This window comes from Marmota flaviventris, chromosome 12 (assembly GCF_047511675.1).
Source record: "Marmota flaviventris isolate mMarFla1 chromosome 12, mMarFla1.hap1, whole genome shotgun sequence".
NCBI lineage: Eukaryota > Metazoa > Chordata > Mammalia > Rodentia > Sciuridae > Marmota > Marmota flaviventris.
The window spans coordinates 47,152,282-47,166,224 of record NC_092509.1 but is presented as its reverse complement, the minus strand read 5'-3'; the positions used below and the strand labels follow the sequence as shown (position 1 = coordinate 47,166,224).

General features: G+C 36.0%; 1 protein-coding gene across 1 annotated transcript in view; it reads right to left on the bottom strand.

Moving 5' to 3' along the window:
- Mkx (mohawk homeobox) overlaps positions 1-13,943 on the bottom strand; it is a 61,157-nt gene that overhangs the window by 40,306 nt on the left and 6,908 nt on the right. The window contains exons 3-4 of the mRNA XM_027928676.2: positions 10,113-10,266; positions 9,338-9,673 (exon numbers count right to left, since the gene is read on the bottom strand). Of these exons, the coding sequence (XP_027784477.1) occupies positions 9,338-9,673; positions 10,113-10,266 (490 nt within the window). The remainder of the gene's footprint in view (positions 1-9,337; positions 9,674-10,112; positions 10,267-13,943) is intronic.

The window sequence follows — 13,943 nt, the reverse complement described above, 5'->3', positions numbered from 1 at the left end:
TCATTGGGCAAGAAGCCGTTTTGAACCTTATCTATAGTCCGGAGATTTTGGAAGATTCCATGTGCCTTGAAAAGTTTCAGGCCATAGTGCCCATTGAGCTTCCTAAATCTGTGAGATGGTGAAGTTGAAACTTCAATTTCATTTTTCCTAGGTGCCTGACCTGAGAAAATGTTAAAAGTGCCACCACACAGCACCTCATGTACCTTGCACTGGTTCATCCTAGTGGGCTGCAAAAACTAGTTCATGATTCCTTTTTTTGACCCGGAAGACTCAAAACTGTTGAAAGCAGATGAGCGGTGTTATTGTTAAAGCTGAGATTAATCCATCTGCCTCAAACCACTTTCCAACTGGCTTGTTATCGTCACTTAAATTGTTTCTGACCACTTCCTGGTAATGACTTCAGCATCCCCTGTGATGCAGGAGGCAGAGGGAAGATACCACTGGTCACCTACAAAAGCTACTGTGTTTTGTCAACTATATTCAATTTCTACAACTAACACACACACACACACACACACACACACACCCCACAGAGATCTTTGGCTACTAACACTGACTATGGGGGATCTTTTACAAACCATTCCTACGTCCTTTAATACCCAAAGAATGAGCTCTGTGTACTGTAAGGCTACCACAACCTACAATTTACAATATCATCTTGTATTCAGGCCTTTCTATGGTGGCCATTAAGAGAAACTTTTAGAAATATATGCACGCCTGCCTCAAATTCTCAAACATTCAAAACTAAAGATTTCAGTATTAAGTAAAAACCACTTAAGTATCTGAAATTTTCAAAAGCACTTTGACTTACTGTACTAAGGGTCAGGATCACATTTCCAAGCAATGAAGAAATCATATTTAAAAATCTACTTTTCAGCTGGGCGTGGTGTGCATGACTGTAATCCCAGCAGCTCAGGAGGCTGAGGCAGAAGGATCACAAGTTCAAAGCCAGCTCAGCAAAAGCAAGGCGCTAAACAACTCAGTGAGATCCTGTTTTCTAAGTAAAATACAAAATAGGGCTGGGATGTGGCTCAGTGGCCTAGAGCCCCTGAGTTGAATTTCTGGTACACTCCCCCAAAAAATCAACTTTCAGCGCCTCAGAGAGTATCTAAAACAATTTCCTAATTTGCAAAATAAGGGACTGAACTGAAGGATCCTTTAAAAATTGACTAATTGGTTTACAAAAGTCCTTGATTATTTACCTCTTTAGTAAAATGAAACTGAGAGAAATGAGGTATCAAAACTGTCAAAGAGAAAAAAAGGTTCATTATTCAGTCATTATTTAAACATGTCTTCCTTTATTTAAACCAAAAACTAATAAGACAAAATTTAAATTTTGTAAACTTGGGCAAACAAATTTATTGTTACCTTTTTTAAATTCGCTTCCTCAAAACTCAGAATTATAATTGATATCATTTATCACAGAAAACAAAAATACAAGTTTCCAAAACTTAAAAGTACCAAAACTCAGGATTGGAGGAAAACACATATTTATCCTGAATAAAACTTCTGTTACACCAACAAGACAAATTTTGACATAGAAAAATACCTGTTTAATTTTAGAAAGTAGGGAGGCAGAAGGGAAACACCAACTGCAACTAATAAAAAAGAAAAAAAGAAACCACTTCCATATTGAATAAGTAGAATGGCTTGTTATTTTCACAAACAGTAAAAGCTTGTTGACAACCTTTTTATTCTCAGACCACAGAGGTGTCAATGGATCTTATCTGGTTGCATTAGTATCGTCAATATGTGAAGAGTCTACAAACCTAAGAATTAGTGGGCATGATGCACTTATATTCCTTACACATGGAAGAAGGAGAAGAAGAAGAAAAAGAAAGGAGGAGGAGGAGGAGGAGGAGGACTCTTCTTCTATGCCAGCTTTAGTTTGGCTTGAATTTTTATGACTTATTTAGAAGCCTCAGGGAATGAAAAAGTCTCTTAATGGAAATACTGACACAGTCTTAAATATAGTGACATGAACAAGCATTTCTATGAAATTGTACCAGGCTGTGAGTGACCAATGTAGTGAGTTTGAAATGCACTGAGTATTCAGAAAATCAGTTACAACTGACTTGCTGATAAATGCCAGTAGAAGAATAAAGTCAAAATACAGAGAACGCCTCTGCAGAATGTCTCACATTGGTGAACTTGTTTGATAGGAAAATGTATAAAATGTATGGCATTTTTTTGCCAAATGTTTTCTCTGATTTAAGGATGCTGATTCATAATGTGGTGGGGGTGGGCATGGGAGGGAAAGGAGGGGGCATGGGGGATGAAAGACAGTGGAATGAGATGGACATCATTACCCTAAATACATGTATGAAGACATAAATGGTGTGACTCTAATTTGTGTACAACCAGAGACATGAAAAATGTGTTCTATTTGTGTAATATGAATTGTAATGCATTCTGCTAACATATATAACAAATTAAAATTTTAAAAAATGAAAAAAAAATGTATGACATTTTTACTCTCACACAGAGAGAGGGCATAAAATGTAAAATTTCTACATGAACTTTCTCTCATTCAAATATGTGATTTAAAATTTCTTTTGTTGTTATGGTGGTAGTATGGATGGAACCTAGGGCCTTGTGTATTCTAGGCAAGTGCACTACCACTGTGCTAAACCCCTGGCCCAAAAGAGTCATTCTTAAAAAGTCAAAACTTTGTTTCAGGGTACTTGTGAAACCTCAAAGTACAGACGAGTTTAAATGTGTGGGTCTAAATCCATGCTTTATTTCTTAATTCTCACTTCCGAAGCTGTATACTGGGTAAAGATAAACAAAAATACCAATACTTGGTCTATCTGCTATACCTGTTATTCTTCCATGCATATTTCTTTAAACTAGCTAACCTTTTCCATTTATCATTCATGCATTTTCCTGCAAGTCTTTCTTTTACTTAAAATAGATTTAGTTTCATTTTGTACTTTCCAAGTTTCAATTTTGAATTTCTTAAACATTTCATTAAGTTTTATTTTGTTTAATATTTTTCCATTTTTTAAATCATAAGTTTTCTTTCTTAAAAAAAATTTTTTACTAATTTATTCAGTTCCCGTTTCTTTCTCTTGTCATATTGACATACACAGGCCAATATATCCTATGTACATTAAAATGTCTTTATGATTTAAAGAACAGACAGACTAAATCATTGAAACACTAACTCATTCACTTAAGAAACATTTATGAAGCAAATATGTAAAAGACACCTTACTTAGTGTTAGGGGGCCTATAAAAATTAAATTAATATAACACCGTTTCAGGGCCTCTTGGGACTTTTACTACACAAAAAACAACTAGAAAATGTGGCCACATTTCAGAAATAATTTGTCTACAGTCAAAAAATTTGAAATTAGTGTTGCTATCTTAAGAAAGTACTACAATGGAAAAGGAAAGAACTATCCAGATCAAACACAGCCCTCAAAAACAATCTGTACATTTTCAAACTGAGCTAATTTGCCACATACTTTGATTTTGTTTGTGAACCACGTTGCTGTCTGAGGCTGCAAGTCTCAGTATCTTCAGTTTGACCTTTTCAGGCTCTCCCATGATACCAAATAACAAAGAAAAGTGAATGAAAAGCCACCCCCCAAAAACCCAGCAAACTGCTCAAGCTACCAATATTTGTTCTCTCTTTTTTAGTTTGCCATTAATCTATCGGTTCTTCACAATGGACAGACCACTCCTGCAATTCCATTTAAATTCCATGAATGAATCCATAAAGCAAATGCAACTTTCAAAAATCAGATGACTTTGAATTTCAGAAAGAACCCACGTAAATGTGCTTTGCCATTATCGCCACTGTTAAATACTTATTAAGAATCTATAGCACTTAGAATAATGCTTCAGTTCTTATAATTCCACAGTAATTCTGTACATACCCAAAGGTCAGAAATTCTATAAATCTCATTTAAAAGATCACTGGTTTGAAATAAGTAACTAGGAAAGTTCCTTTTTCCAAAGGCTATTCAAGAGTTAGGGGGGCAAGTTAGGACTATGATTAACCTTAAGGGTACCAATTTATAAGGGGGAAGAGCATTAAGAAGCAAGAGAGAGCTTCTAAGAGTACATCACCAAAGCAGTGTTTAATATTATAGTTTCAGAAGAGCAGAAAATTCCTTTTTTTAAATCGGTACTTAAATTTCTGCTATCTGGAAATTTCACTTATGTGAAATACCTCATTCCCAGATGGGGTTTGATAGGTGAGGTACAAAACAAGAAATCGGATCAACTTTCAAGTATCCTTTAAATGTCACTAGCTGGAGTGCTGATAGAGGGTTTTATTATTTTCTGTTGTAGAATATCAACAATCGTTCGTCGGCCAGGAAAAGAATGTCTGGAATAATCCAAAATGGCAAAGCTTAATCCTTTCACTGAGAAACAAGAAAGTGACAGCACAAAAAGGGAACAAAAATAAGAGACAAGTAGCTGAAATAGATTTACTGGTCAACAAGATCCCACAGAGAAACCCAGCACAGACACAAATGCACTCAGGCTGTTTTGAAGCTCCCCCATATACTAATCCTGAAGTTATTGATACAGATCAATCAGAGGTGATTATTAACTATTCAAAAGATTTTGCAAAGCATCTTTTGTGGGGGCTTGGGATGAGTGGAGGAACTTTGAATGGGGCAAAGTTGGGGGAGGGGGTTGGGGTTGGAAAGCGGGTGGAATGAAAGGGACATCATTACCCTAGGTACATGTATGATTGCAAAGCATCTTTTAAAACCTTTCTTCTGGTTCATTAAAATATGTTCCATTGTCAAGAGGCCCAGCACAAAATGCAGGGCTTCATGAGCCTAACACAGGGCCTTCATTGAATGGCTTTTACAAACATTCCTGCTGTGAATGAATGCCTGTGGGAGGACTTTAGCTACAAATAGATTATTCCTAGAGGAGGACTTGTTTCCTCAGTTGTTTAGAACCAAGAGGAGTGTATTTCTCCAAAGAAACGATGCTGTGAATCAAGAAGAAATCCCAGGCTGATCCAACGGGTTCCTAAACTCATTAGCATACCTGGATTTTACTACTGATAACCAGTTTAAATTATAAACTATAGGAATGTGCAAGAAGGGGAGGGGGAAGAACAGAGAACAGCTTCTGCCTTTGAGAGTCACCATCACCCAAGATAGATTTAGAAATGGCAGTTGACCTTTGTCATCCTCCCAACTTTCTACTTCCTCTTTCTTCAGCAAACAAAACACCTCTTTTTCTCATTTTGCTACAATTCTCCAACTGTGAGGCAATCTAAATAGAATCTCCCTCCCACAGTATTCCATGAACTAAGCAAAATGACTTTTTTTTTTCTCAATCAAAATCTCCATTTCTTCAAGGATAGTTAGCTCTTTCCAGCAGAGGGGAAGCTAACCTGATTAATTCACACGAACACAGAAAACAGTCCTATTTCCTAGATGGTCTGGCTGTACCAGATGTATCTAATTAAGACAGTTTAACAAGATGAAGCTTATACATTCCACCTCTTGGTAGCAGGTAACATTTATGAATTGAATACCAGCAGTAAAGCTCAGAGAAAAAAGCATTTGAATGTTCTACTCATTTATAACTTCTTCATTTGTGAGCTGTGAAAAGAAAAAGAAAAGATGCACTAAGAACTTGCCCTTAGGCTGAGCAGAAGAGAGGAAGATCAAAGGCTTGCCTGATTTCCCCTTATCACACTTTTTAGAAACTTCTTTCCTCTTTTGAAGAGGAGAAGATTTAATAGGCTTGGTTCTGAGGCTAAAGTCAAACTCTAATCCAAGTTAGGTGAGGTTCCTGTGGGTACTTGCACTATAAGGTGGCATGGATGGTTCCATCTGGAGAATACGAGGAAAGAGGATGGGAGTGGAAAGCGATATGAAGAGTAAAGCTCTTATCCTGATACCTCAGAATCCTCTAGGTGCCAGATGCCTGAATGCAAACTTGTAACTGGGATTCACCCCATCAAACGTCTGAAAATTACTGTTCATTAACCTATCATGATGAAAATTGATTGCAACTTTAATTTACATGACTTCATTCAACAATATACCAAGTGCCTAATTTCCTTGAGTGTTACTTAATTGTGTTTAAAAGCAGTAACTTTAATACTTCCAATCAATTGTAATGTTATAATTACAGTTGTCAGAAGTGTTTCAACCAATATTTATTGAGAGGCTGCTGTGCCCCTGCCATAAGACTGCAGATGGTAGAGACCTAACATCTACATAAAATTAATAAAAAACATGTGCATCTGCTTTGATGATTTCTGGTAATAATGTCTTCAATTAAGATGACTACTGATAATCTACAAGGTTTCTCCCTCCTAGGATTCAATAAGAATAAGTGAAGTAAGACCCAGTGACCCATTATCCTTCTACACACCAACTTTCATTTGTCTATATTTAATGAAATGCATCATGAGTTAACAACTCTTATACAAATGTGGACGCATAAATTTTTTTAGCAAAGAAAAACTAAGAACTTGTTCTTAGAGATGTTCTTAAAAGAAATTCTGAAAGTTAAAAATCTTTGTACTACTGTAGCACTGTGGTGGTAGGGGTGGGGTGAGTTAATAGCAGACTTAGAAAAATTTTTATTTAGGTGAGGGGAAAAAAATATAACCAGATGGAATTGAAGGAATTCAGAACAAGCCTCTATGCCAAAGAAAATCATAGCAGTTACTGAGAAAGCATCTCTTGAAATCCCATTCTATTATTTATACATGCATGTTAACCCAGCTACAATTGCCCGGATGCTGTCACTCAGTTCCCACAGAAGACAGCCATTTATTGTTTGATCTAAAACTCAGTAGATCACTCTTAGATCATCAGTCTTTCTTAATTCTTCATTTCTAAAAATTAAAAAAAACATAAAATTCTGTCTCTTCTTTCTAATTTTATACACATGCATGAAAAACCAGAAGCATACATGTTTTGGTTGCTTTCTCATTGGTCACATAACTAAAAAACAGGCTTGTATTTAAGAAATAGAATTTGGCAAATAAATAGTCCTTAATATGGACCTAGGGCATTTGGAATGTTTTAATAAAAACAAATAGCCAAGATATTTAACTTTGAAAAGCATCAATTACAGGCAAGCTACACTCTCTGACTTTATAAATTGTCACCTTTGAAAAGAGTGTGCATTTTCAGAAGTCTTACCAAAATGGATAAATTTCACAGGGCATATGACCTTGTTTTTACTGGGCAATGTAAAGAAATTTCTGAAGAAAAAAAAGATTTTTAAATAATTAATTACAAATGAATGTACCTTATTAAGATTAATTTCATTTTTTTCCAAAAATATTTCCTGTTTTTGTCCATGAACATTTGTATTATCATAATTGTATTCAGTGTTTTCACATTTTTGAGTTGCTTTTGACTTATTACTACATTGTAAATATTCTCCTGTTGATACATACTCAGTATCAAAAATAAAAATTTTGACTTTTATGCTATCTTAATCTGGTTTAGGATTAGGATAACATTTATACTTTTACAAACCTGGGATATGTCTCATAATTTTATTTGTTCCAGAAAAACATCAGCCATTGTAATTATTTTTTCAAAGTTTGGAAAAAAAATGGATTTATCAAGTGACACATTTTGGGAACTATATTTATTGAAATCCCGAATTTTTCCTAAGTTTTGGTTATTAACACTTTCCTTACTTATGACTTTAATTCATGTGCCAACACCAATTCACTTCAGATACACATTTACATATACTATATTGTCAAACAACTATATATAGTACCTCATCGTGGCCTTTACAAAAATTTTTTTAGTAACTATGTATTAGTTGCCACATCTTCTTTGTCATTTCCTACTTTAAATTGTGTCAATTTTTGCTTGCTTATTTTATTACTGCTTTTAAAGTGTCAACTTTTACTTTATCTATTTTTATCTTTCCATTTTATTTTATTTTTATTCCTTTTGCAGTTATCTATATTTGAATGACTTGAGTTCTATTCCTTTCTCTGAAAATAAATATTCACAAAGCTCTGAATTACCTCTGTATTCTGCTTTGGTCACACTAGTTAGATATTAATATGAGGCTTCTCCATTTTAATTATTGGATAAATGGCCTTTTAATTTTTTTACCTCTTCCTAGATACTAATTACAGATTGTTTTTGTATTCCTGAGTGCTTGGTGTTGTTTGTAATATTAGAGTAATCGATGCAAAAAGAAAATGAAGTGGATTTAAGTATTTTTCTCTCCGTCTTCTAGATAATATATCTTGGAAACCTTTGTAGATACTTGAACACAATATTTCTGGCTAAAGAATCTGAAGGGTACCTTAAACAAACTAAATTTGGATGCCTTTCTAAAGCCCTACAGTTCACACTTCAAGCTCTTTTATATCATGAGGATTAAATGTAATATGAGTTGTGTGGTATCTGTCATGAACCTAGCATCCTGGAACTACTCACTACCCGGTGGTAGCAGGTGTAATAACAGCAGCAGTCTGGTAGGAGTGGTTGTGCAAGCTCTGCTGCACTGTTCAGCAGAAGAGCAACTACTATGTGTTCTTGGCCTGGTGTTTCTTATCTGGGATTTAACAAGGTTGGACTGGATGCTTTCTGAAGTTGTTTCCAGATCTATCATTGAAGCTCATTTGTTGGCATTTTCAAGACCTTGACACTAACTACATCTGATGTAGGTTACACATATCCCTTGTTCCAAAATAACCTGCTCAAACACTCCTTAAAAGCACATCTCTCTGGTAACTGAAGTCATGATAAAAATTTTTACCAAACCTGCTATTTCCTCTGAACATTTTTGACAGGTAGAAGTTGACTTTGTTACTTCTGGAATGAAAGTAAAAATTTCAAAGCTCTTCATCAGTCCTATTTTGCTTTCCAGGAATGAAAGTAAAACTTTTGAAGCAGTTGAAGCCAGACCTATATTTATCCTTCACAAAAATTGGGCACCCATGCTAATATGTGTTCATTTCCTATCACTATTAGCAATCAAAACATGCAAGAGAAAAGATGGAATACAAAGTATTTGCATGACTGTCTATAATCTAGCACATTCCTCTATTATAAGTTTTTCGGAAATGGCAATATATATACCTTCTCTAAACCATTAAGATCTAAATCATCCTTAAGAATGAAAACTTATGTCCACATTTTTAATATCGAAGCTATCTCGATATCTCTAAGACCATCATCTACTAACAAACATATCCGTCAACAATTGAAAACAAAAGAAAAGCTTGTGTAACTGAATTTTGGACAAAACATGAATAACCTTATGCTGTTTTACTTGTTCAAATAAATTCCTGTGCTGCAGTTTTATTTCTGATTTAGATAAGGTATCACAGTAATCACAACAGAAAGCACAAACTTACCTGTGCGATAGACAAAGGTGCCTTCGGTTTCTGATGATGACGGAGACACCAATTCTTCCTCAAATTCATTGGAGCTAAAAGATCCTGAATGGTTTCTTTGCCTTGTTTTTCCCATCATGGCAGTGTTCGTGGCCATGACGTGTCTCAAAGAGTCATTAAGGTAACGGTTCAACAAGCTGCTCTTATATTTGGGGGGTGACACGTAGTCCTCACTGGCCCGTGACTCTGGCCTCACTCCAGCTTTTATCACTGCGCTCTCACTCTTAATCACAGGATGATGAGCTGGAGTGCTATAGCCCCCTTCATTCATGTGGTTTCTTGGAGGATTTTCTCCATCTAGGGAGACAACATATCACTAAACAGCACTTAAACACACTTTCCTCAAGCACTTGATTATCATATTTAATCATTAAAAACATACATGAAGGAAGAACATATACAATGTATAAAATTATCTTAGTATAATGTATAAAATTATTTTTAGGCAAAAGAAAAGAGCATCTATGTAATCTCTCCCTTATGGTATTTTAATTTTAATGAATTTCACAGAAAATGCTATTCTGACACACCCATGATAAGTCTATAAGCAAGAGGAAAAGGCCATAATTATGTTGGTCCTTTAGAGTATTGTAAAAATGAAGTCACCTCGTGCAATAGAAAAGAACCGTTATGGCACCAGCATATTTTGTGAGGTCAACCTTAAAAATAGCAGTTGAGGTGAACTTCTTATTAGAGAGGCAAAGCAAAAGAAAGCAAAATAAAATTATTAACCAACCTTCAGAACAGGAGTCATCACTGCTTACACTGAGCCGCTCAGCATTTCCTTGTACATACTTGTTGTATAACTTTATTCTTAGGGCCCAGCTTAAATCTGGCTGACGCACAGTATTCTTAAGCCGACGTCTTGCATTGGCAAACCAATTTGACACCTAAAACAGTATTATTCTTCCATTAATGAAACATAAAAACATTACTCATTATGCAATTATTTTCTCATAAAGGATTTTTGTTGTTGTTGTTGTTGTTGTTGATGGGACTGAACTTCAGGGCCCTCAACCATTGAGCCACATCCCCAGCCCTATTTTGTATTTTATTAGAGACAGGGTCTCAGAGATACTTAGTGCCTCACTTTCGCTGAGGCTGATTTTGAACTCCAGATCCTCCTGCCTCAGTCTCCAGAGCTGCTGGGATTACATGCATGTGCCACCCAATCCAACTCTCATAAAGGATTTAAGCTTCTCTCAGCATCTTGGATCATCAGACACAAGAGGACTAGGCACTGATATCCATTTGTTCCTTCAACAAACATGCTGAGCACATTCTGTAGAGAAGGAGACCTTTCTATATTCTGGGTCTCAGAAAAACAAAGAGGCTTTGCCAGCAAAGCATCTTAGTAAAGAGAAAAGTCTAGTGAGAGAGGCAGGAGAATATACAAATAACTGTCATAGGAACGAATGTGATAAATAGCAGATAAGGCATTAAAATAAAATGAAGCCAGGTATGGTGGTGTGTGCCTAAAATCCCAGTTACACAGGAGACTGAGGCAGGATCGTTGGAGCCTGGGAGTTCTAGCCTGGGCAACATAGTGAAAAGCACCCGCCCCCAACTTAAACTAACAAAAAAAAAAAAAAACCAGTTACAGGAATTCAAAGAGGAATTACTTTCAGAGGTGACTCAAGACTTCATGAGAATTTTAAGCCGATCCTTGAAGGAAAGCCGGAATATGGTTGGTGGAATAGAAGGAAAGTATCTTCTCAAGAAAGAGGACAGGGGAGCAAATATAAGGCCAATTCCAGAAACGTGAGGGATGAGGTGGAGAGAAGAGTTAAAAGATGACTGGGTAACCAAGAAAGCACAGCACCATTGTCAGGATGGAATGGCATCTTTGGTTTGGGGAATATCTAGTTCTGAAGTGCTATAAAAGAATACAGGCGAGATATCCAGCAAGAAAATAAAACTGGTTTTCATATCTCTGTTTGTATATAAAGTATGTTGACATCAGTTTGTGTCTTCATACATGTGCTTTGGATAATGATGTCCATCACATTCCACTGTCCTTACTAATCCCCTGCCCCTCCTTTTCCCTCCCACCCCTCTGCTCTATCTAGAGTTCATCTATTCCTCCCATGCACCCCCTCCCTACCCCACCATGAGTCAGCCTCCTTATATCAGAGAAAACATTCAGCATTTGTTTTTTGGGGATTGGCTAACTTCATTTAGCATTATCTTCTCCAGCGCCATCCATTTACCTGCAAATGCCATGATTTTATTCTCTTTTATTGCTGAGTAATATTCCATTGTGTATATATGCCACATTTTTTTTATCCATTCATCCACTGAAGGGTATCTAGGTTGGCTCTACAGTTTAGCTATTGTGAATTGTGCTGCTATAAGCATTAATGTGGCTATGTCCCTGTAGTATGCTGATTTTAAGAAAAATTGTGGTATATATGTGTAATAAGAATTGTAATGCAAAAAAAAGTACACATATAAAGGCATGAATTGGCGTGAACATACTCTATATACAAAGATATGAAAAATTGTGCTCTATATGTGTAATAAGCATTGTAATGCATTTTGCTATTGTGTATTTAAAAAAATAAAATCAATAAAACCAAAAAAAAATAGGGGTGGGCATGTGACTCAGTGGTCAAGTGCCCCTGAGTTCAAGTAGTCAAGTGCCCCCAGTATTCCTCCCCAAAAATAACTTCTCCATTAGTATTACTTAATCACTTTTTTTTAATTTAAATTTTAATTAATTAATTTATTTATTTGGTACCAGGGATTGAACTCAGGAGTCCTCAACCACTGAGCCACATCCCCAGGCCTATTTTGTATTTTATTTAGAGACAGGGTCTCATTAAGTTGCAAAAAAAAAAAAGAAAAGAAAAGAAAACTGGTATCTAAGACTTCAAGGAGAGAAAATCAGATTTGAGAGGCAGAGGCACAGAGGTGAGAGCTGAAGCTGTGAGTAGGCAGACTGTCAAGGGCCATGCTTAGGAAACCAAGAGTGACTAAGGAGGCAGGACTCTTGAAAGAGGAGGGGTGACAAAACCATCAGACACGGAGCAGAGAAGCAAGGGGAGGAAAGAAGCCAGAGAATACCCATTTTAAACTGTTTCTTAAGCACATGGGTGAAAGAAATAGACACTCCAAAACAAACAAACAAAAATCATTTCTGTTCTTTTTTTAAGGTGCCATCGGATTTCCAAAGGCTAAAATGGTACTTGAGGTTTCTTCTAAAACATCCAGAATATCATCAGTATACAGATTTTTAAAAATGCAAAGGACAATATTTGTTTTTAAAAGAATGAAACATGGGAAGAGAATTCAGCCTTTCTGCCAATTTGTTCCAGAAAACGACTCCATGTTACTATAATGGTTTGTGTGGCAATGTTTTCACTGAAGTTTCATTTTTCTTTTCTTTTCTTTTTAGAGTTATACTAAAATACCCAATTTTTTTGCATATTGCCCAAACCCTAATTATTGAATAAAACTGTGGTGAAGTCTACTTAAAAAACAAAAAGCAAAATTATATTTTTCCCTCCCTGTCCCCATGGCTAACACATGATTGTTTTCCCATATAAATTCAGTATGTTCGATATTGCCTCTCTGCCTTCAGCAATGATAATGGCCTTCACATTTATGAGCAAGGATATAATATCTCACCGTGGCACTTCAGAAGTCTAAGTCTTCGTTGACTTCTTGTCAAGCTGAGCTATTATTACTATGATTCAGTCTGACTTCAAATTCTCACGGGGACTACTCATTCAACAAATATATACTGAGTAGCTTTTGTACATTAGCCACGGTGTTAAGTGCCAGGACTGGATAAGCTTTGTCCCCCGCACTCCTGGAAAGACTAACAGTGAAGAATGAGACATGATTAACTGTGATACACAGGTGGCTATTCACTGTGGAAGCACAAAGCACCTGGTCCCTTTCTTCATTACATTTGTCCAACTTCCCTGATTCTTCAATTCACTGCCAAAACTTTTGTCCCAATCCGTATGACTAACGACTAACTAGGAATTTTAGAATACTCTTCTTTCAAACTTCCCTACCTTCCATTCTGTTCTTTTAAGTGGATCTTAACAACCATCATGAAATTCAAACTTTGATGAGTCATTTTGACTTATCACTTAAATTCTTCAAATCCTCATTAATGTCCTGTCATCCTATAACTGTGGTCTAATGACAAGAGATCAGGTTTCTTGTCCTGAATTTTCCAGAAATAGGCTGTGTGAATTTAGTGAAGTCATTCAACTTTTCTGAACTTCAAATCCTTCATCTATAAAATGGATTAGATGGTTCATAATATTCTTCCCAACTCTAAAACACTATGACCCGTGAATACAGCCCAAGCTCCTCTAGACCAGAGTTAATTCCCTTTATAGTTGTTACAAACCTACCTTCTGCTCTTACCACTACTCTCTCTCTAGCAATCAGGGGTGTGTGATTCTGTCCTTCCAAGGACAGCCTGAAACTTCCCCATGCCTGTATCACTCAGATTTAATAGAATCCAAATCCAAAAATTTCTTGTTACTTTACTAAACAGCATATAATTCAGACTGAACTAGTTAAATATTAACAAATCTTAATTTAT